General features: G+C 37.4%; 1 protein-coding gene across 2 annotated transcripts in view; it reads left to right on the top strand.

Annotated features, from left to right (window-relative positions):
* UBN2 (ubinuclein 2) overlaps positions 1-24,192 on the top strand; it is a 79,538-nt gene extending 55,346 nt beyond the window's left edge. For both annotated transcript variants that reach the window (XM_070369195.1, XM_070369196.1), the window contains exons 13-17: positions 220-262; positions 3,953-5,503; positions 11,456-11,687; positions 12,127-12,216; positions 14,005-24,192. In XM_070369195.1, the coding sequence (XP_070225296.1) occupies positions 220-262; positions 3,953-5,503; positions 11,456-11,687; positions 12,127-12,216; positions 14,005-14,054 (1,966 nt within the window). In that variant the 3' untranslated portion in view covers positions 14,055-24,192. The remainder of the gene's footprint in view (positions 1-219; positions 263-3,952; positions 5,504-11,455; positions 11,688-12,126; positions 12,217-14,004) is intronic.
* Positions 24,193-25,127: the final 935 nt, after the last annotated feature.

The following is a 25,127-nucleotide window of genomic DNA, read 5'->3' as shown; positions in this document are numbered from 1 at the left end:
TTAATTTTTATTTTTAGTAATTATATTTGATTAAAAAAATTTTATTATCTACATTTTACTAATGGTTTGACCTTTATTGTAGTTAATTGAGATTAGTAAAAATATTGGTGTATATTCACATATAAACTGAATACTTACATATGAGATTATGTGTTACCATTTCCTAATGAGTGACTTAACTGCTACTGAGATAACCTCCTTTTTAATCTTTTCTCTTAGGGCAAAGAAAAAGGTGATTCCTGCACCTAAACCCAAAGTGAAGGTAAGTATTGAACCAAATCTTTAGTTAGTGATAATTGGTGACTATTGAAATATGTTCTTATGATGAAAAGGTTATATGGCATTTAGCATAGATTTAGGTACTGTTCTCTTAAGATGGGTATTTTTAAGCATTGTAAAAATCCTGGAACCATTGTATTTGGGAGAACAGATGACTGTGGCGATGGGAGGTTTATATACATTAATTGAATTCTAAGGCTTAGTACTACTTAGAAATGTTGAATAAAATATTAATATGATAAATAGCTTTTAAAAGCATGGCTGGGATCTTGAATGAGTGAAATCCATGTCTCAAAACAAAGGAGAAGCTGCCAGAAAGTTAATCTGTCACTGAAACTTCAGTTGCCCTTAGGTGCATTTGCTGGTTTCTGTCACCTTTCACAGCACAGCTGATAAGATTTTCTTAGACTTAAATAGATTGGGAATTGGAATGAAGCTCTCCATAAACCTGGGACTCTGAGAGGATGACATTTTTAGTAAAAGGACTAGAAAAGGAATCCATTCACCAGTAGAAAGATTAAGAAATTTGTGTTTTGGCCTTGGTTCTGAATTAGGGAAAGAAAGTCTTTCCTGAAAATTTTCCATGGATTAGTTTATACAACCTGCGTGATCTAGGAAAACCTTAACTTAAAAGTTGTTAGATTAGTATTAACCCAGGACACTGGCAAATCACATTCTTTCTGGAATAACGTACCCTCATCCCAGACCTCAAAGGCTTATTACATATGTGCTTAGTTGCTGAGTCATATCCCACTCTTTGCGACCCCATGGACTCTAGCCTGCTAGGCTCCTCTGTCCAAGGGAATTCTCCAGGCAAGAATACTGGAGTGTATTGCCATGCCTTCCTCCAGTAAATCTTCCCAACCCAGGGATCAAACCCAAGTCTCCCACATTACAGGCAGATTCTTTAGCATCTGAGCCACCAGGGAAGCCCCAAAATACTGAAGTGGGCAGCCTATCCCTTCTCCAGGGGAACCTCCAGACCCAGGAATCAAACTGGGGTCTCCTGCATTGCAGGAGGATTATTTATTAGCTAAGCTGCTGGGAAAGCCCAAAGAAAGGTTTCCCTGACTGGGAAACGAACCCAGACCATGGTGGTGAAAGCGCCAAATCCTAGTCACTGTATATACTGTGTCAAACATCTGAAAATATGGGATACGTGAGAAAATTGTGAGGAAGTGTTCCTATGAGTGGGTCAGCAGAGACAACCAATAGAATTGGTTGTCTGAGAACAGCAAGTGATGAATTTATTATGTATAGGACATAAAATAACTTAAGTTATTTAATATTTAAAAATGTAGAAGCGGGGGGAAAAACATCAAAATAGACAAGGCAGAGTTGAACCAAGTATTGGGTTGGCCAGAAAGTTTGAGTTTTTCTGTAGGCTGTTATGGAAAAAACCTAATGAACCTTTTGGCCAACCCACAATAACCTTTAGAAGTGAAAACTATAATCATTTGAAATTAAAATTGTAATGAAAGCCCACACCTTTTAGATTTCAGACTTTTCCCATAGCCTTCACTCTTTGCATAGAGTTTCTTTGCTTGTGAGGTTATGGCCAGAAGATCTGTATTTGCTACTCTATGGTCTTCTTAACTTAATAGTGTCAGAGGCTTTTTGAATACAGATGAAGTAGTCTTCTTTTTCTTGGTTAACCTTCTTTTAACTTCTGATCCAAATAATATTGAGCCAGTATTTGATTAAATCTATTGGTTCATGCTTTGTTTTGACATTTGACTTATTTTTAAACTCCTAATACCCACCATAAAGAGTTGGTTAAATTTTGATACATCTATTTAAACATACAATTGAATTTACCAGAACTCCGATAACGGGTGTGTTGGGATGGTACAGTGGGATTGTCCGTTATGTTCATCTTAAAAAAAATTTTTTTTAATTTATTTTTGGCTGCACTGGGTCTTTGTTGCTGTGCACGGGCTTTCTCTAGTAGCTTTGAGTGGGGGTACTCTTCATTGCGGTATGCGGGCTTTTCATTGCTATGGCTTCTCATTGCAGAGCACAGGCTCTGGGCACAAGGGCTCAGTAGTTAATGCTAGTAATTGTAGGGCATGGGCTTAGTTGCCCCCAAGGCATGTCAGATCTTCCCAGGCCAGGAATCAAACCCATGTCCTCTGCATTGGCAGGCATATTCTTAACCACTGAACCACCAGGGTAGTTCTGTTTTGTTCATCTTTGGATGAATTTACCTTTTCTTTTCCCCAAATGGAAAAAACTGTATTCTGATTTGTTTTTTCTTTCCTGCTCTAATGCCCCTTCAATACCTATTTCAGTTATAAAGGTAATACAAGGAATGCTTACAGGAGAAAATGCAAACAATATAGAAAAGTGAAGGAGGAAAGTAAAAGTATCCTGAAATTTCTGCTCACACAGAGGGAAAAAAAGCTTCTTACTTTCTGGTACACATCTGCCCTCTGTCCTTGCCTCCCCTCCTTCCTTCTGAATCCATCTGCCCATCCAGTCATTGATTTATCCAGATTGAATTAACATTTTATATAAAAGGAATAACCTGTTTTTTCCACTCAAATATATATCCTAAACAATTTGCCAGTATAAATCTACACAGTACTCTCGGGTGGATTAAATGTTATTTTTATAAAGAAAAATATTAAAGAACTTACTTTAAAATGGCAGTTTTATACTGGTAACACTACCAATATTATTTTGATACCCTCCCTCACTCTCAGTTTCTGTCCTCTTTATAGTGATGGAGTTTTTGGTATGTCAATGCCATCGTGCCTCATCTGCATTTCGTCTTAGCAGACAGGCTTGGCCTTAATGTAGCTACACTTCAGACTGCTGAAAGGCACTGAGGCTTTCAGTCAGGGCTGTTTAGAAGTTTTAGAGAAATTGCTAAGAAAGTTAGAGTGCAGTGGCATTCTTAAGAGAAATAAGAATTTACTATTCCTATTTATTGTTATCATAAAACCTTAGAAGGTAGATGGTAGAGACTCTTTTTCTCCATGCTTTCCCCACTATAGTTAAGGTAAGTGCTATGGTGGTATAAATTAATAGATAAGGCTTTGGTTTTATTTGGATTTGTCTCTTTTTTAAAAACTAATTGAAACTTTGAAATGATTTTTATGTAGTTTTCTTTCTTCTTAATTATAAAAATAAAATGTCAAGTACTTCATATTTTTCTTGAGAAAGACACTTTTTTAATGCTTTCGCTCTTTAAGTATTTTAAACTGCTCTAATTCTATCTCTTCCTTGAATTTTAAGAAGGTTAAATTATTAATTCTCTCTTAGGTATTTAGAGTTTTAATTTCTAATACTCTTGTTTTCTGAGCATAGTACCTTGCTCATAGTGAATATATATGAAATAAATTATGAATGACTTCTACCATAATGAATAGAAAACATAATTTAAGTGTGCTTGAATTGAATCATCTACCAGTTTGATGTACCGGTTTCTCTATGTACTGTCTGTAGGTAGCTGTAAGACAGGCATACAAAGAGGCCAAAATGCAAGGAAGCAGGGAGTGATGGTCTGTATCATCGCAAACTATACTACATAAGATGCGTAAAATCCTAAGATAAAGGCAAAGAGACCTGTAGAATTTTAATTATGAAAATTCTAATGCTTTAAAAACTAATACTGTGTAAATTTTGATTAATTGTTTTTATTTTTCCAATATAATGCTTCTTATGCTAGGAGTGTAGTCCAAAAAAGGACCAGAAAACTCCTGCATCCTCAGTGGCTTCAGTTGGTGGTCCTTCAACAAGCTCTAGCACATCGGCCGTGGCCTCTACCAGTTCTGGCTCCACGCCAGTGCAGGAGACCATCTGCCTCGATGACTCACTAGATGAAGAGCTTTCCTTTCATCCCCCTGCACTGGATCTTGTTTCTGAAGCCTTAGCTGTTATCAACAATGGGAACAAGGGCCCTCCAGCTGGCTCAAGGATAAGTATGCCAACTGCAAAACCTCGTCCAGGACTGAGAGAAGAAAAATTAGCAAGTATCATGAGTAAACTGCCACTGGCTACACCCAAAAAACTAGATTCTACTCAGACTGCACATTCGTCGAGTCTCATTGCTGGCCACACGGGGCCAGTACCAAAGAAACCCCAGGATTTAGCTCATACTGGCATCTCTTCAGGCCTTATTGCTGGTTCTTCAATTCAGAACCCAAAAGTTTCCTTAGAACCTTTGCCAGCCAGGCTGCTTCAGCAAGGACTACAGAGGTCAAGCCAGATTCATGCTTCTTCCTCTTCACAGACCCATGTCTCCTCCTCTTCCCAAGCCCAAGTTGCTGCCTCTTCTCATACTCTGGGAACATCAGAGGCCCAAGACGCTTCTCCGTTAACACAAGTAACAAAGGTGCACCAGCATTCAGCTGTCCAGCAGAACTATGTGTCTCCATTACAAGCGACTATTAGTAAATCACAGACCAACCCAGTGGTGAAGTTAAGTAATAATCCCCAGCTTTCCTGTTCATCCCCACTTACTAAGACTTCAGACAAGCCACTTATGTACCGCCTTCCCTTATCTACACCCCCACCTGGAAATGGTTCTCAAGGGTCCCACTCCCTGGTTTCTAGGACAGTACCTAGCACCACTACCTCCACTAACTATTTAGCCAAGGCGATGGTGTCACAAATCTCCACGCAGGGTTTCAAGTCCCCCTTCTCAATGGCTGCATCCCCAAAACTTGCCTCATCTCCAAAACCCGCCACGTCTCCTAAACCCTTGCCCTCACCTAAGCCTTCTGCCTCACCCAAGCCCTCTCAGTCAGCTAAGCCTTCAGTATCAACTAAACTTATTTCTAAATCCAACCCAACTCCCAAACCTACTGTATCCCCAAGTTCTTCCAGTCCAAATGCACTAGTGGCCCAGAGTAGCCACTCAAGCAGTAACAACCCAGTCCATAAACAGCCCAGTGGAATGAACATCAGCAGACAGTCTCCCACCTTGAATTTATTGCCCTTGAATCGCACTTCAGGCCTTCCGTCTACAAAAAATCTTCAGGCCCCTTCAAAGCTAACAAACTCACCATCCACTGGAACTGTTGGGAAGAATAGCTTGAGTGGAATTGCAATGAATGTACCTGCCAGCAGAGGTAGCAACCTTAACTCAAGCGGAGCTAATAGGACTAGTCTATCTGGGGGAACAGGAAGTGGAACACAGGGTGCTACTAAACCGTTGTCTACTCCACATAGACCATCCTCTGCCTCAGGGTCTTCAGTGGTAGCAGCCAGTGTGCAGGTATGTATGTTAGATGCACTTACGTGATGAAAACGTTAAGGTGGTGTAATTTCTCTCCATTTAATGATCTTATTATAATGTGTCAATTGTTTATAATTTATAACTTATGGATGTTGACATCACAGTGATGGATAATCTTGGGGACAAAACTTTTGTTGGGGTGTGTTTTTTTAATCACATGTTTGCTTTCAAAATTTTTGAAAAACACAATTTAAAACTGTATCTTATCAAAGTCCAGAACAAAATCATCACTTATGATTTTAACATACCTTCGCTTGTCTCTTCTCTTCCCTGTCCTTGTCCCTTTCTCCTGTCAACTTTCATAACTTTTAAAATCAAATTTATACATTCATATTATTTTTTTCCTTTAACTGCGTCTTTTTGAATAAAATTTTTATTTTTTATAAATTTTGCAGTTGTTCATGTATAATTATCTGTCAAATTAGTATCAGTAGTCTGTTTATACCATACTTTCCCCATTCATGAGTTTTTCATTTAAATTTCTCTCTCAGTTAACAGGAGTACCTAATTCAAGGAATCTTTTCAGAAAGGCTAATGTGAAAGTTGTTCTACTTCAGCACTTATATACCTGATGATTTCTGTCACACTTGAATAGATAGACTTCTTGGGTCACTAAGTGTCTCACTCCAGATTTTATAAATACTGCTCCACTGACCCTTACTATTTAAGGTTATAAAAAAGTTTGAGGCCATTCTGACATTTGTTCCCTTATAAGTAACATATTTTCTCTGCCTAAATGCTAATCACATTTTATCTTTTTCCTTGAAAATCAAGTGTTCCCAGATAATGGCTAGGTTTATCTAGATAGTTTTCAGTAATTTTGTACTTAGAAAATAGTAACATCTTTCAGTCTCTGACCCACCCATTTTTTCAGCTCAAGAATATTTTATTCTATTATGGGCCTGCTTATCATTTCTGATCCATTTGCCTAGGTTTTTGAGAGCTCTATTGCTCATATATTTCATCTCTCTGCCTTTCATGTCATCTTTTCTGTTATTATTTTCATCTATCCACCACGTATTTGTATTCTGAGGTTTTCTCAGATTTGTTCTTCACTTTACTCATTTGGTTTCTTTAACTTTTTCCCCTCTCCCTTGAAACATAATCCATGTTCACAGTTGGTAAAATTCAGAAAAAAATTAAAAAAGAAAGAAAAGTCATGTATCATCTCACCAGTGTTGATGTTTTCCAGATACTTTTTTTAGACTCTTCAAGAAAGTAGATTTTATATAATAGTATGTTTCATAAGCTTTTCTAAAAATAGCATTTTATGATGTTATTTCTTAGCTTCTCAATTATTCTTTGAAAATACGACTTATTTATGAAACTCTGTTGTCTAAGAAAGTGCTCTAACTTTGTACTGCATCTTATTTATGTGGAATAGGAACATCTAATGAAGTAAGTTTCCCCATGGTATCTGAGAGATTTCCTGCTGTTCAGTACAAGCTAAGTGTTGGTATTCAATGTACACCTAAAACCCAGATCATCACTCTGCCTCTACTATAGGCTTAGGAATGAATGAATTCTAAAATTCTAATATAGAACAAAATTCCATTAACTGACACTTCATTAATTGAATCTAGGATTTATAGATATTTTAGCCATATGATTTTGCTTTTATCAGAAATAAGAAAATAGCCAAAAAAACCCCTAGGGATCGTATGTTAAAATTTAAGTTATAACTAAGGTCTAGGAGTTCGTCTGCATTCTTATTTTATTATCTTTGTTAAAATATTGACTGCTTTTGAAATCAATCTTTAGTTTGATTTAATTTGATGAGAGGATTATAACCAAAATGACAGTTCCATGGCCCATATCCTCCTTCCTATTGTCAACTACTTTAACTGTTAGCTTTTTCTCTTGTGTTTTTTAAAAATAAGAATGAATGGAAGTCTCTTTTAGTGTTATCTTTCAGCTTCTCATTGTGATAAATAAGGCTTTTAACTGTCTTATACTTCTCCCATTCTCTTCAGAGACTAAAATGACAACTTTTGGTTAAATCTGTGACTTTGTAAAAGATTGTCTAGTTGAGCTATCTATTGTGAACTGTGGTTTCAGTCATAAATTTTTGGCTTGTTTCCTGGAGTTAAAATTTGCTTGTTTTTTTCTTTCACTTACTTTGTTTTCTTTAAAGTTAAATCTCCCTCTGTCTTTTATCATCTCCAGAATCTATCAGTTCTGTTCCCCACGCCCCCCCACCCCCACCCCGACCCTGGAAAACTTCCTACAGTTGATCATTTATCCCAAAAGAACAATTTGGTTTATTGTTTACCGGTTAGTTTCTTATCAAGGAAGCTACATGGCAAAATTTGTGTTTCTAAAATGTAACTCCTTCCTTCTGATTTCTTCCTCTCCAAAATGGCTTTATGATTTGGAGACCTTAATGTTCCTGCCTCATATCTGATCCTTTTTGTCTTTCTTATTGGTTTGACTGAAGAAAAGATCAGTAATTGAATAAGGTTATTCCTAACTTTTGTTCTCTTTTTTAACAGAACATCTTATTGATGTCTTATCAGCTACCCTGTGGCCCCTAGATCCTGTCTTTCTAAAGCTAGCCAACACGAAAAACAGATTTCCTATCTATGTCTGTAAAATATTCCACTTGCCTCTGAAAGATGTCTTTAGCTGTGTGCAGATGTGAAAATGACAGGTCCTGAGGTTAGCCAAAGTTAAAGTCTTTATAGGTTCAGATTGATCTCTACCTGCTTTGTATTTAATAACTTTGCACTGAAGGCTTTCTTGTTCTTTCTTGCCCTTCAGCTTATTGATTTTCTGTGAATCCAGTCTTTGCCACTCTATAATTTCCAAAATAATTCACTAAGCAAATATTTACTAAGTGTTTAATATGTGCCAGGCACTCTTCTAGGTGCTGGGAAAATTGGGGTGAGTCAAGATCAATATATGCCCCCTCTCATGGGGCATATATTCTAGGACGAAGATAAGCAAAACACAGTATTTAAAAATACTTTGTGCTATAAAAATAAAAACAGAATAATATGATAAAGTGCGATTGCTGCTAACATGGATAAGGGAGATGGAGAAAGCCTCTTGGAAGAGGCAACGTTTGAGCTGATAATTGAATGACTAGGACCAAGCCTTTTGGAGAGAAGAGCAAACAGCCCAGGCAAGAAAGGGAAGGTAGATGTGAAGACACTGAGATAGGAAAGAGCCTGACAGGGCTGGACAGTTGGGAAAGATGGGGGGTGACAGGTCAAAAAACAACTCCAGACCATGTGACTGGGGACCTTGGGGGCTACAATAAGGACTTGGGCTTTTACTTCGTGTTCAGTGGGAAGCCGTTGGAGGGGAGTGGTATGGTCTGATACACATTTCAAAAAACCACCCTGGGTGTTATAGAGAATGTGGGGGGCAGATGTACTCACCAAAATGAAACATGTCCTTAAAAAGAAGTCTAATGCCCACCACGAAGAGCAAGGTGTTCCTTTATATTTTCCCCTGGGAATGAAATGTGGAGGTCATGGAAAATATTTCTGATTATGGGGCATTATCCTGAACTGTTTGCCTGCTTCATGTTGATAGCTTCTCCTGTAATGTTTCTGAATAATACCAACAATGGGATACCCCGCTTTTAAAAGGTCTCCATCTTCTGTGAGAGAAAATTATAACTGCGATGTAACATTTAGATAATCTGGTGTTTGATTTTAGTTTTGTAAACAAAAGTGGATATGGAAGGTTTTTATAAGTATAAAATGTCAGACAGTTAGGACCTGGTGCCATTTTTTTCTTTTGCTAATACACATAACTTAATTTTGGAAGTTGCCCTAATTTACATTTTCTGTCAGCTTTAATGCTTCAGTGAACCTGCTCCAGAAAAGCATAAGAGTTCTCCTTATTAGCAGTATTTAATGTTCCTCACCAGGAGGGCTCTGCTTGGGGAACATGGTTTTAGAGTGTGTTCCCCATATTATCCTGAGACAGTAGTAGAATGTTGATGAAAAAAGAAGAGAAAACCCTTGTTAACTCTTGATACTGATCCTTTTTTTTTTGCTTCAAACCACTGTTGTTTCTAAGTCAGTAATTTGTTCCCAAATCACCCATTTTTAATATCATGGTTGGCACAGTAGAGGGGAACAACTGGCAAGTAAGAAAAACAGTTAAGTCCAAGTGTAAATTTGTAAAGATTTGCACTTAAATGTGGGAGAAAGTTGTGATTAAAAAAAAAAAAGGATATGTTGAATATGAGATCATCTTGTCTTTCATTTTGTGTTGCTTAAAAACTAAGGTTTCAAGCCTTGAGTGGTGGGAAAGAATTGAAACTACTGATCTTAGCAGTTAACATATATGGGAGGGAAATGATTGTAACAGATGATGAGTTCAATTCTGGGCATACCAATTTGGTGAGGTTAGATATCCAAGTGGAATTCTTCACTAAACCATTAGCTAAACAGGATTGCAACTGAGGTGAGAGGTCAGAACTATAGGTACAAATTTGACACATAAATAAAGGAGGTAAGGGAAGGCAATTGGAGAACTAGTGAAAAAACAATAGAAAGCTTTTTAAGAATGTTTTTCATTTTTTCATTCAGCAGTGGTGTGGACCATTGAGTGTATAAATATGTGAGATGATGTGGCATTTTTGCATGGGAAAATCACCTACATTTTCCCTATAGATTAACTGAGAAATAAAATGACCAGCCCTTTATTAATAATATTTACTGGTAGAAATCATCAGTATACAAAATAAAAGTAACAATTGCTAATGCTTGTTATTGATTAACAAATATTCAGAGAATTCAGTTTTCTTGACCAAACTTCGAACTGTGAAAATTTTTTACCACAGAAATTTGGAGTTGATAAAATAAGGCTATAAAAAAAAGCTCACAATTGCAGATGTAGTTGGTAATATCTGATACTGAGAAATTTTGGTTATAATCTTTATTAAGTACACAAAAAAAGTCGGAATGGAAAAAAATGTCTACTTGCTGTATAGGAAATTGTTCAAAGAACTAAATTAGCTTTATAAAGTATATTTCAGTAATTTCTCAATGAAAGCTTATCAGTGCTGGCATGTTTTGAAGTGTTTTTCTTCATAATGATGGCATCAAAGCCCAAGTTGGGGAGTGTCAAAACACTCTGTAATTTACCTTTTGCCTTAGGAGTCTGAGTTCAGAAATGTAGTGGAATTGAAAATCAGCTTTCAGGGGTTAAGAAGAGATGAGATAGTGTGGAAAATGAAGGTTGCCATTCAATAAGTTTGATAATAAAAGAAAGATACATAAGTCAGGTTGTTGCTAGGGGTTAGGGAAGAGTAATGGTTGGTTGTAAGACAGTTGGTTTTAAGATATGTCAGCAGTCTCTGTATATGCAAAAGCAGAGGAAATGCAGAGAAGGTGCAGTGCTTGGTTGACATCTGTGACAGAAAGTTCTGCAGGGGTGGTATTCATGGCATAGGTCAGGTGGTTAGCTTTTGAGGAAGAGGCAGATAAAGCTTTTGAAGAGGAAAACACGGATGGCCATTAACGATGAACGTACAGGGTACTGAGTTGAGGGATCTGAGAGAGTAATAGTCTAGAACAGAAGCTGCAGAGATTGTGCCCAGAAAGACAGTTAAATTACAGATCAGAGACCGAATTGAAATTATATGGAATTAATTCCCTGTGTCAGATGTAGAGATAAGAGCAAAAGTGGAAATCCAAGTTTAGAAATTAAGAGAGGAATGGGTGTTAATACAGACATTGCAATAACAGTTAAGGAAGCTTAACTGGTGCTGAAACGTAGAAGTATTTCCAAAGCCAGTATTGGTCACTCTTTGAAATGTAATTTACACTTCAGCCTTCATTTCTGTCTCCCAGAGTTTGTGTTAGAGTAGACGTAAGACACAGTCTCACATTCATGAGGATATTAAGTAAAATAAATCAATTCAGGTTAAAGACTTGATTTCTTATGTATTTTGACCCCTGGTTTCTGCAGTCCACAGCAGGAGCATCATTATTGGCTAATGCCTCACCTCTGACTCTCATGACATCACCTTTGTCTGTAACAAATCAAAATGTGACTCCTTTTGGGATGCTGGGTGGCCTTGTTCCAGTGACCATGCCCTTCCAGTTTCCCTTGGAGCTACTTGGCTTTGGAACGGACACAGCTGGAGTGACAACCACCTCGGGATCTACCTCAGCCGCTTTCCACCATAGCCTAACTCAGAGTAAGTGGGGCTCTTTTTCTTACATGGCTGCCTAGTCTTGAGAGAACAGGAAACCTTACAAATTTATACTAATTGAGAGCAGTCTAGTTGGAGTTAGTGGAGATTATAGAATTTCTTTTTAAAAGAAATCCAGTTTATTTCTTGTGTATATATAAAATAAGTGGAATTACTGGACTCTGAAATTTTTTTATAGTTTCTAAAGTGAACTGGCTATTCCACATTTCTATCTTAATGAAATTTATAGTAAGAGAAAGTCAGATTTCCTGGGTTATTTGCATGCACATTTATATTTATACACATAATGTATGTGCTCTAGTTTAAAAAAACCTTTGAAGTCGAGGCCTGTGCTTGCATTGGATAAATTATTTTTATTTTTGTATCTAAGAGTGCTCAGGTCTTAGTTTGAAGAAGATCACTGACAAGTGTGTTCTTCCCCCAGATTTACTAAAGGGTTTACAGCCAGGAGCTCAGCACGCAGCAGCGCTTTCCCACGCACCTCTGCCTACACATGTACAGCAAACATTTAATGGTAAGAGAGCCCCCCGTTTCTTCCTCTATCTAATATTTATACAGATTTACCAATATATTAAATCTTTCCTGAAAACAATGTGAGAGAATGACAAAGATTGGAAAAAGTAATTTTCATATGAGCAAATCCTCATCGGCAACAAACGCCTTTTCAGAGAAAGGAAACAGGTAAAGGAGATCTTTTGTTACATGTGCAGAGAGCCTTTTTGAAGGTGTTTGTTATATGGGAATGAGGACAAAGAATAGGATTCATAAGACAGTATACAAAAATCATGTCCAGTAGTTAATCACACTTGACCTTTATAGAAATTTTCCAAAGTGCCAGATAGTCTTGTGACACACATATTAGTTAATTTAATCCTTAAAATAAACCTGTGAATGAGATCACAGTTCCCATTTTACAGATCAGGAAATGGAATCAGAGGTAAGCAACTTGCCCAAGTTGATGGGATAATAAGTGTTTAATCTGAGATACAAATCCAGGAAGTCTGACTCCATGGCCTGTATCCTTAACTATCACTCTTCTCTGCGTCTTAGCCCTGATTAAACCAATGTGATTTCAGACTCTCTGTGTTATATACTTGCAGCCCATCTAGATTCTCTGAGATCTGGAGTTGGACAGTGGACACTGCACCCAACCCTGGCCTCCAGATTCTCGCTCTCATCAGCAGCTGACCCCAGTAAAATGCTGAAACTATTTTGAGGGCCATTTTCAGCATCTTTGAGCAGCTCAGCTGCTCTCTTAACTTTGAAAGCTGACTAGGGCCTCACTGTTCTTTTTGGCCACTGCATTTAAAATGGTTGTTGAGCAAGTTTACAGCTGACCACAAAGTGGAAATGGGAGCTTCAGAGCAATCATGAGGCAGTAGGTTGTACTAAATGCTCTAAGACACCCGAGTGTTGAGCTGCCCCAGACTAACTCCTTGAGAGAATGAACACAGGACCATAGTTGTGCCAGCGTGGGAACAAAGTGTGAGTCGCTCGGTCGTGTCCGACTCTTTGTGACCCCATGGACTATAGCCTGCCAGACTCCTCTGTTCATGGGATTCTCCAGGCAAGAATACTCAGGCCTGGTGGAGCTTAATTTTCCTTGATAAGGCAACAAATGATAAGAGATTTTCTACATTTTTTTTGGGCCCTCGAGGTCACCCAGTCCTACTCTTGTCCAGTTTAAGTAGAGTGATTAGCATTTTCCCAATATAAGTTACATAGCCATATGTAAAACTAGAAAAATCATTCTTCCCATAGCAGGCTTTCCTACCTTTTACAATGTTTGCCAGGTTAGGACTAAAAGATGCAGCTGGAGTTTTCACTCCCAGTGTGGTCCAATCATTTACATAAATAATTGAGAGTTATTAATTACTATGTCATGGCAAGAAATTTTCACCTGCATGAAAATGAAATCGACCTTGAAGTTGACCTTGTTTTCTAAGGGAATCAAAAAATGTGATAAGTTCCTTGAAGGAGGGGGACTGATTGTGTTTTTGCGTTTCTTTATAATCCTCGCAGCATTTGACACAGTTGACTATAAGGTAGATAACAAATACTTGTTGAAATAGTATTTGTAGGACACTGGAAACCAGTTAAACCATAGTCATTTTGAGATAAGAGAATCATTCTTCTTTATATGTCAACTTCTCTGTGTTGTAACATGTAAGGTACTAAAGGTTATCTTTCTAGCAATGTCGTCATCCACGTGAAAATTAGAAGTTAATTGTATGTTTTGCTTCATATGCTTTTATTTTTTATGACATGCCGACCCATACTGATTAAACACCTCTTTTCTCAGATGGAGGCCAAAGTAAAGGGGACACTAAATTACCACGGAAATCTCAGTGACTTCCCAGCAAGCGAAGGAGATGACACACTTGGCTGGCTGTTGGAACCTACCTGATGGGAAAGTACTCGTGTGGTCATAGGGCTGCTGTTCTGTCGATGTTTACATTCTCTCGTCCCAAGCACTGTGGTGAGGAGGAAAAAGAAAAGAAAACATTACTTGAGTAAAGCCAGGTGCAGGAGGAAGAAATACTTTTGTGCAAAGTTAAGTGTGACCTTTAGTCTCTTCTAAAGAAAGACAAAGTTACCATATTAACTGACTTGAAAGAGACTCAGTTGTCAAACCCACAGAAATACAAATTTGATTTTTCCCTGGGCAGGAAGAAGGAAATTGAGGATTTGGGTAAACTCCATCCATCCTGGGGGTTGGATCTGAACACTTGTAGACATAGTTGCATAATAAAAGGCAGTATACCCCAAATTAGGCGTTTGTCAGGAGTAATGGTCATGTCTGAGTGGACTATGCAGCTAATTTGCCACAAAAAATATTTAATGGCCCTATGTCTGATGCAGACAATAGCTGAGTATAAATCATGTACCCTCAAAAATCCTGAACAAACTTGAATCTTCTCCAGTGTGTAGCAACTCCTGTGTAAATCAGTGGACTAAAGATGTTTCAGGAAAGTTATTTTAGCACAGTGATATATATTACATTTTTTTAAGTCAAAAAATTGAGCCTGTTGCTCATAACAGATGAAACTTAGATGTCCCCTTTTTGTAAAAGGGTCAATTACATCTTCCATTCAGAAGCAGGTACTTAACTCTCTTCTTCAGGTGATTTGTGCATCTGGTGTTGACTGGTTAATTCTTATTTCCATTCTTGATGTTAAAATGTGACTTGTGTTCACATTTTCCTCTTGAGAAATGGGGATCTTTGTTGTAGGACTGCAGCTTTGGTCCACTTAGCCTTTGCAGGCCTGCCAGTATGAACTGTCAATTTCCCCCAACATCACTTTAGTTCACAACCTCTCCTTCTGTTCTTTTAGCTAGTGGTATTTCAGGTGATTATTAACTATTGATATAAACAGGTATAAGTGTGTATTGCAGTGCTTCTTCATTGGTCATTCAAATGGCATATATGTATTTGGGGGGAATTTTGAAGATGGTATTTTAAAGGGAGGAATTAAATTAGGATCATTGTGTACAGGGGATTATTTTTATAACAATCATAGTGTATTTTTACTCCCTATATCCATTGTAGTGAAACTGATTTGGAGCATTTGAGATTTTAAAGTTTTACTAATACTTAGAGTATTGATATATGAGTAAACCTGCAGATAATAAAACTCCGTTACTAGAGCTTCCTCATGCAAATTGCATGTTCAACAAAGGATGTTAAGGGAGAGATTTATAGTGTTTAGATACATTTTGTTGACTTTTTTCACCTCATCATTGTTCTAGTCTTTTTCTTCCTGTTTAGGCTTCCGAATGTTTTCAAACTGTTCACAAGAATGGTGTAAGCTTGGTCCATTAATAATGCCAGACACCTAAAAAAACTGCACCAGATTGGTAGTAGCAAGATTTCTTACATATGTTTTCATTACAAGTCCCCCAGTACCATTAATATTTATCCAGATAAGGGTATTAATCGGGCCCTTTTTTACTTTCATAAGCAAAAGTTGCAAATAGGCTTTAGGACTGAATAAATTAACACAATGCTTTAGATCTGTAAGCCCATATTTTGACTTCAGAGTCATATTGGCTTACTTTACAGTGGAAAAAAAAGTTAATAACTGAAAACTTTAGTTCCAAGAACTTGTTACAATAAGGGGAAAGGGTTATTTCAAAGGAATCATTGATATAATTACTTGCCTCTAAGAATTTAGTTAATCAGTAAAGCAAATAAGAATGTCCTGTCAACCCTAGTAGATACTTTGGAAGGATACTGGGATGTTGCAGATAGGTTTGACTTGAATGGAGAATGTTTGATTAAAGTTTGTTCGGTTTTTTTAACTAGGGAAGCTTATCCAGTTCTTGAGTTCTTCCAATGTAGCATACCTCTTGCTTTTATCTAATTTAGAGAGGGAAAAAAGTCTGCTAATCTTTAGGAATTTTCCTTTGAGAAGCCACCTTCATTTTACTTCCCTGAACAAGGAGAGAACACAATGCAGATTCATCTCTCTTCTGGTGGAGAGTGGTGCGTGTATTCATCTGTGTGTGTATTTTTGTACACATATATTTATCGATAGATGAGTTCAGTGGTAGTTTAAGTTGAGGAATGACAACTTTGTTAAACCCATCAACTCAGTCACACCATATGAAGACCCCCCATGATTCTGTCTTCATTCGAGAAGAGTGGGATTATCAGTTCCTCCCCCATATCGAAACACCTGAGGGCTCTGGGCTCTGAGGCCTCCTCTGTGGAGATTTTATTCTGTTCTCTTCAATCCTGATTCTGTGAGAACTGCTGCCTCACCCCCATCACATTTTCATTACCTTCATCCATTTCAATCAGACTGCCCGTTTATGTTGTACAAATCAAATAAACATCCTTATATTTCTTAAAAAGTATGATCAGAGAGTTACTGCATGTAAATACCTGTTTCTTTCCTAGATCATAACATTGAAAATGGTGTCCATACTGTACGGTCACCTATTTTTACAGCTTTTCTTACTAAAAACATACATACAAATCAGTTATTTTTTAGCACAGAGGCTTGCAACTCATATTCTATTTTTGCACTTGAAAATCAAATTATGTTATTTTTTAAAGTGGGGAGTAATTGGAAAGGCTATAGAGCAATGTGTCTTTTCTGAAGAGCATTAGCAGCATCCCAGTGTAAAAGTAATCAGCACAGTTACATCCCATGCCATGGGATTCTTGATTCAGGAAAAGGAAGCTATTTTCAACGGTCTTGTATTTTAAATTGCCTTCGCTGACGTATAAGCTGTTACTGTACATACAAGTTAATCCTCAGTATTCACAAGCAATAATGAATGATCAGCAGAGCTGTCTCCAGAGATAGCAGTGCTGAGCCTCGGCTGGAGACTGAGAGCAAAGTGTCAAGCTCATTCAGAGCCTCCACAATCGATGTAAGCAATAATTTCATTACCAGTTGGTTATAAGTCTTTCTCATCTGCTTCTGAGATCAGAGGGTAAAAGAAATCATGATTTTAAAACCAACTGAAGAGATTAAGTATTGGGGGAAGAAGTGAAGTTCATCTGAGGTCCCCAAATCTTGATTTTGAGGGACTCAGAGCATTGTGTCAGCACATTCCTTCATGCCTGCCACCCCTTTGATGGATGTTGTTAGCCCAAATTTCTTTCTTTCTTTTTTTTTTTAACATCATAGAAGCTGAATAGGGTTTATCATATCACCCAGCTAGACGGAAGAACCGGGCACACACCTGTTTGAATGCTGTGGGTTTGACACCTGTATGAAAACAACTTCTACTGAAAAGATATTTAACCCAGGATTTCCCCCCGACCCCCAAAGCAGATTTAAATTGTTTACTACCCAGGTTTGGAAAGGGCAGACACCTCTAATCTTTCTCCTATCGTTGCCCTCTACCACACCCCCTTTCCACCTCTACTTGGTTCAAGACATTTTCTGAAATGGAATTCTACTGTTATTCAAACTACCATTGATTACGCGAATACTGTGTCCCTTGGGATCATCTCTTAGCACTCCAATTAATCTATCAGATTTGCTGCTACATTTGTAAAATGAACTTTGCCTGTAATGTTCAACTTCAATTTACATTTCTTTATTTCTGGGAGGCTTTGTCATATAATTTGACCCATGTGTAGAACTAGGATACTTTAAGGGTGTACCATAAAAGCACACTGGTCCTTGTATTCTTTTCATCATTGAGGTTTTGGATTTTTGTTTGCTCTTTTTGTTGGTCGATGTTCATTTTGTCCTGTTTTAAATTAGAAGAGTGAGAGAAATCTGCAGTCGGGCCAAACTTGAGACCTTGCCCCCGTGCTGCAGCGCTGCAGTTTCTGCTGACTTTACGTTCTCAGAAGGGCACTTTTACTTGCTGTTGTGTATGTATGGTTGTTTTTGTTTGTTTGTTGTTTTGGTTTTTGCTTTTAGGGGGCTTTTGTTTTTCTAATAATGATGCAGAAGACAAATGCAGTAGTAGGTAAATGATTAGAAACATGTTAGACAGTTTTATTTTATAAAATTTAAGAGGAAAGGTTTAACTCTGTAAATCATTTCTTAGCTCTGGTAAAATGGCTTATACTACTCCTCTAAAGCATATTCAATTCAGGCCTTTGTCTTTGTTAAGTGCCTTTTTTGCTTTCTTTTTTCCCCTCTTTGGAAACTATTCTCAGATACCCTAAAGTGAAGGCTAATAACGTCAGGGGATTCAGGAGGAAGAATCTCAGAGTTGCCAAGATCATGTCATGCTGTAATATTCTTCTTTTTCTTTATATGTATATGGATATATGTGTAAGATACACACATACATGCATACATATATATGTGTGTATATTTGTATACATATGTAATATATATATATATATATATATATATAAAACTGGTAGCTGCTGTACCATTGCATCCTTTCCAAGCACTCCCCTTTTAATGTTTGCAAAATTTTTGCCTTGTTTATTCCATTGCCTTTAGTTGATTTGAATGGGTAGATTGGGAAATTGTCTTCTCACAAGATACTGTGTTCGCCCTTTGAATATCTGTTTGTAGAAGTTAATAGGAACAACAACTACATATAAAACAAGTCAGTTACTATAACTAAAATAAATTTAGTGGGCTCATTGGCTGCTCCTGGATGTAATCCACTGGTCTGTGCCCTTCAGACTTGGCATGTGTAATACTAGAGAAAGCATTGGAATAACAAGAGTCTTTCCAGGTCAAGTTGATAAGGTACCTGATGTCAGGCAAGACTAAAGACACAGGAGAGCTAGAGTTAGAACCATGGTATTGTTTCTGAGTTTCGAAGCAAGTTAGCAACTTTGTCCATATTAAAAATGCACCATATACTCTTCTGGAAAATGGGTTTTGAAGAATTCATATAGCTGCGTATCTGTTAAAAGGGTAATAAACTTAGAAGCAGAAGGACTTCAGATATGGAGGGAAACACTCATATAACCCATGGCATTCTTGAGAGAGCTTCAGTTTTCTCATTTGCCAAATAATTACATTTGGCTTAATATGATTTAATGGTTATTTATGTTTCTCCCTTGAGCAAAATAACATAATATCAGTAATTAGTGTTCATCTGTTTCTTGTTGAAAACAGATGTGACATGTGAAGGGAGACTAAGTTGAACCAATCCTCAAAACCCAGTATAAATATATCTAATAAATGCCCCCTTTTAAATACATTTTAACTGAGGAGACTGGTGGCCAAAAAGGAGAAAGCAGAGGCTCCTGGCAGTGTTACTTGATAGCAAGACTGTTATCAGGTGGCCTCAGTTCAGTCATGTTACTCTTGAATTATTGTGTTTAGGGGGAATATTGTTTAACCTTTGTGCCTCAGATTACCCATTAGAAAATTGGGTATAATAATATTCACCTACCTCCCAGGGATATCAGAGACTTTTTCAAAAATATTTTGAGTTTTTCTAAAATGTCCTATATAATTTAAAAAAGTATTATCATCTTCCTGCAGAGGCTAAAAAAATGTTTCCCTATGATGGGTATAAAAAGCACCATATGATTTTTAGGTTTAAAAAAAAATCACTGGAATTCTAATTTAGATACATATGTGTTATTTAAACATATTATATTTGTGGTTGGATAAAATGCTTAGTTTCAGGTTAATAAGAGGGGAGGGGGTAAATAACACTAAGTTTCCTAATTATAAGTAGTTTTTTTGTTTTTTTTAAGCTGTTTATGGTATTATTACATGTGTGATTTTTGCCAAGATTGTGGAGCTGAAGCTAGCTAAAGTGTGAATGATTGGTTACTAGAGTTGATTAATGATCCCAAATGTTTTATCTGCCTCACTTTGCCATGTTCTCAGCCTAATTTCCTTATATTACTTGTTCAGTGATGAATATAGCTAAGGTTTTAACTTTCTAAGAATGAATGGGGGTCTCCTTGTAGAGATTGTGTACTATTCCTGTAACCATAGGTTTATCCAGCTTTGCACTGAAGGGGCAAGCACTACACAGTCTGCTAGGTGTACTTTAGCCAGTCTACCTTTGTCATTTATGCTTCTTTAACGTGAAAGAGTTGGAGCCATCAACTGCTCAGGTTGTAGAAAAATGGGAGAGAGGAGGCAGGTTTCTCTTCCTAGCTGGGGCAGCCATGGGAAGGGTCGGGGTACAAAGAAATATATTTTGCCCGGCTCCAGGGACGAGAGGAAGGTCATCTTATCCTACCCTCCCTCCATCGGGTATATGAAGCAGTAATACATAGAATTTTCCTTTTATCATTTAAAACAATAACAACAGGAAACATTGGATGCTGCTTCTCTGTTAGAGCTAGATGCTGAGCACCATTTGTGAGGACATGTGTGTAGATTTTGTAGCACATATTCAGGGTCAGGAAAGAGAATGTCAGGTGATTAGGAACAAATGATCCAGTGTTGAGTGAGTCGGGAGAAGGCCCCAGGCCCAAGAAGACAAAGCCTCTGAGTTAATTCCCAGAACTGGCTGAGGCCCTCTCTAGTGATAGGATGTTTTTCCTTAAAAGTCACTTTTTGGTTTTTTGTTGTGTTTTCCAGATAAAGCCTTAGTTAGTAGCCTCTAAATATCAACTATGCAGATAAATATACATGTTTTCCACATTCTTCCTCTTTTTTTCATTCTTTAAATAACAGATGTTAATTAAGACTTCTACCCAAAGAAATAAGGCATAAGGGTTTTGTTGAATGTGTGTTTGTTCCTCTCGGGAAAATTAATGGAAACATAAAAATAGAGATATTTTGTGTGTCCATCTGTCCTAAAATGTGAACTTTATATTCAAAAACTAAGTACAGATTCTGGTGCACACTGTAGTTAGAATCATGGAATGTCTTCGGGTTGTTAAGATAAAACCATCCCAGTGTTCAATTCTGAGAAAGTTTTAGATTCTCTGGCACAGTGTTCAGGTTTGTGGAGCTAATAAACAGATGGTCAGACTATCATTATAAAGTGGCATTAAATATTAATGTCAGATTCTCATTCTTTCTTCACTTTCTTTAGTTTTCATTCTTCTTTTCTCTAGTCTGAGCTCTCAACCATTTCATCAACCAGTGGCTACACTAGAATAAAAGTTGCTAAGAGTCTGGGGAGGAAAGGTTAAACTTTCACCTCCTTTTCTCATTCACATTGGTCATCTACGCTGGGTCCCCACTGAATTTGAAAGTAAAGACTACAGGCATGTTGTAGGAGACTGTTTACATCCCAGCACACTCAGACAGGGACTGGTAGGATTTTAATCAGGCTGCCTTTGAAAAACTTGATATTTTTCTCAGATATTCCCAAAGTACCATTTGCTTGAAAGTAGCTATTTGCGATCTTTATTTAATTTCCTCATACTGTAATATGTAATACTTATGCTTTTCAGACTTTCTTTCATATGTCCATTTTAGAGCAGGTTAGTACTTAAATTTTGGACACTTTTCCGAACTGTTACCCAAACAGGTCAAGAATACTTAATAAATAAATAAATAAATCTCAGTAGTATAATTAAGGGGGTCTATATGTCCAGGACTTAGAATCATCACTGGTGACCTGAATTTTTTTTTCTCTTCTCCTTTGTGTTAAATAGATTTCTCTACTATATAATATAGTAGTAGCTACATTGCATGGCCTCTTCTTGATACTTTTCAAGGTTATTCAAAAGAGAACTCTTATTTGTTTTTATTATTTGTTGGGCTTCTATTTCACATAATAGTCTGCCTTGCTTCTTTTCATTAATTCCTCTGGAATAAACCTACTTTACAAAGTTCTGCGTCAGAAAGGCCATATGAATCCTTAGTACCAATTTTAGGTTCCTCAGAAAACTCTTGATATATTATTTGTTACTGTTTTGCCAATAATAATATAATCCTATTTTATCTTGTCTAGTTTTAAAATATTTTATAACAAAGCACTAACAGAAACTTAATTGAAACACAAGCAAGGTGACTATTACCTTAGATAACGTGGAGGTACTGTTTTTTAATTTAACAGTTCCATCTACCCTCCAAGCACATTTAGGAGTTGGCAGTAACCAAGACTAGCCAAGTGGCATATTCTTCTATGTGACAGCCTGCTATATTACATTTCATGGCCTTCTGGCTATAAACTTCCCTCCTTTTTCGCTTCTCTCATCTGTTTGCAGGAGTAGTGTGCCCTGTGCCAGCATATTGGGTTTTCTTTCTTGTACCTGTGAAATTACCAAGAATTACCCCCAATTTTGGCCAGAGGCATTAAAAGAGAAATTATTCTCAGTTGACAGAGTTATTACTGTTTTATATAGGTGGTCGGAAAGTTGACCAAGTTTGGCCAACTTTTAAAATCCTGGCTATGCTTACATAATTAATTACATAGACCTTCTGAGACTTGTAGATAAGCAAGGGGCCCTTGCACCAGTAGAGGTAGGTTTCCAACATACACACAATTTTTTTGGCCAGCCTCCAGAGAAGGGATTCAAGCTTTGTACTGCTCTATTGTTGGCTGTCTTTGAAAAATTATATTACAGAATGTATCAAAAATATCTAATTGTTCTTAAGAGTATGTAAATCTTAGAGCTTGCCCTTCCTTATCTGTTGCTTGCTAAACACTGGCAAGCTGAAAAGGAAAGGAAAGGAAAGGAAATCTCTGGCTGGTGAAAATTTTGTGCCCCAAACAATAAGTTAATCAAAGTCTCCCAAGGTAACCAAATGATGAGTGTTTTCTCGTTTATTACAAGCAAGAAAATTTATTTGCAGTTGTAAAAATTATCGTGGGACTGCAGACCGATTTGCTATAACTGATTGGAAATAAGGATTCTGATTTTTAGTCTGGGTAAGCACATATTTCCAACTCTTGCAGTATGAATTTTGATAAAGGAAAGACTTTTGTTTGGTAACAGAAGGAAAAACGGGACTTATTTATACAGTGAATGCTCACTGTATAGAGGAATGTCCCTCTGGTTACACAGCATCTTCTTTCTTGAGCCACCTCCCCGCTTTATATAGATGCCAACAGGTTTTATAATGCATCTTGAAGGAAGGAGCCTAAATAATTGCTGCTCCTCTGGGTGAACGGCCCTGACTACCATATTGCAGTTGTTTTTAGGGAGGTGTGTTTTTGCTAACTTGAAGGGATATGCTGTATTTTAAATTTAAATAAATGTGTGACTTAATATTTTGGGAATTTTTTTTTCCTCCTTTAAAACTGGACCTGAACACAGCTTTGAGTTGATATTTGTAATAATCTCAGGACCTGAAAGATTGTAGCATTTAGTGTGTCTTAAAAATTATGTACTGTACCAGCCATGGATTTTTGTAAATATACCTGTCTCCCTTTTTTGTATTATTTTAGTAAAAAATAATAATAATAAATTTAAATAAAAGGGGGTGGTGATGAGATGTGAATGGGTGTGGGTATGTATGTGTGTATGTTTGTATAAGGCTCTTTTGAGATGAACTGGTGCTTGTTTAATTTCCGGCTCTAATGAGAGCAGGAATATGGACAAAACTGCTGCTACCGAACCCTGCACTAAGCCTAGATGTTTCCATTGTGTTTCCTAGTGACTGATCAGGAAATGACTAAGTTAAATTCTTCTTCCCACTGCCATCTTGCCTTTGAATTCTCAGTTCTACACACTTTTTGGACTTTAATGGTAAAGTTTTCCAAACTTTGGGTGGTTTGCTGGTCTCTAGTTTTTAGAGAGCTCTTGTCACTATTTTCTAAAGACAGAGGAGGACAGGTAAAATTTTTTAACCCCCCAAAAAAATCACATTTCATAAAACCCTGATGACTTTTGGATATGTGAGAGGATTTAAACATTCCTAGATGTGGATCTGTGAATTTAGTAAATTGACCCCATTGATATATATACTCCTTCAGTGCAGGGATTTTTTTTTTCTTTTTTTCGCAACAGCCTTGCTCATATTCCAAGTGTAGCTAAGCAAACCCCTGTTTTAAAGCAGGAGCCTTATTTGATTGTGTAGATGTTTCCTGTCTATCCTTTGCGACAGGGCCTTTTACATGAGTGTTTTTTCTTTTTGTATGTGTTACGTGTTGTTGTATTAAATAAAGAGGAATGTACATATTATTCTTGTGTCTGTTGTATCATTGAGTTAACTTGAATTTTAATATCTCATTCTTTCAGTGGTGCTGAAGTATCTCTTGCTTGTAACACACTGTGCTGGGTGTTATGGGATACAGAAATCAGAGGCATGTATTTACCTACCTACCCTCCATGTATTTACAAAGAGTCTGCAATCATATGACAAGTTACAGTTCAAAATGTGTCACAAAGGTGTGGTCCATGGCCACCTGCCACTTGAGTTCAGAGCAGGGGAGAAAATAGGCTGGAAAGATCTGAGGAGACCTTGTCAGGTTGATGACATTTGAACTGGGCCTCCACGGATAAATGGGATTTGACTGGGAAGGAGGAAAAGGGAGCATCCTGAGCAGACTCAGGAAGAAACAGGAAGGCGGCCAGGCTGGTGTGAGGTGGGTGCTGGGGTGACTAGAGGAAGCCAGACTGTGTGAGTCCTGGAACGCAGGCTTACTAGGTTCTTCCTTCAGATTAGAGGGTGTGTGCCTGTGTAGGCGTATGCCTGCCTCCAGGGTCAGGGCTTGCAGTTGTAGATGCAGGATGCTCACCTAGTTGCATAAGTGAGCATCTTTTAGTCTTACTTGTAGAGGACTTCTTTAGGGAAAATATTGGCATGAGAAAAAAGTGAAAAAAAGAATTTAACCTTAGAAATCCAGGTAGGGACTGGGAAAGAGGGTGAAAAGGTAGCAATTTGTGAGAGAAATCGAACAGTTTCGTCATTTATAACTGTATATGTGCATATAAGATACAGAAAAGAACATATGCCCTCAAATATAAACAGTCCTGGTATTTAAGTGTATTTTCAATGCACTGTCATTAAGATGAAGAAGTTTAAAGACATGGTCCTCAGGCAGGAGAGGGTAGGCTGCAAGTGCTTTTACGAAAAACTAGTAGTTTTGCAAAAGTGTGTTTTTGGGAGTAACAGC

Source organism: Bos mutus, chromosome 4 (genome assembly GCF_027580195.1).
Source record: "Bos mutus isolate GX-2022 chromosome 4, NWIPB_WYAK_1.1, whole genome shotgun sequence".
Classification (NCBI taxonomy): domain Eukaryota; kingdom Metazoa; phylum Chordata; class Mammalia; order Artiodactyla; family Bovidae; genus Bos; species Bos mutus.
Note: the sequence above shows the minus strand (reverse complement) of the source record. Positions and strands in the feature narration are given on the sequence as shown.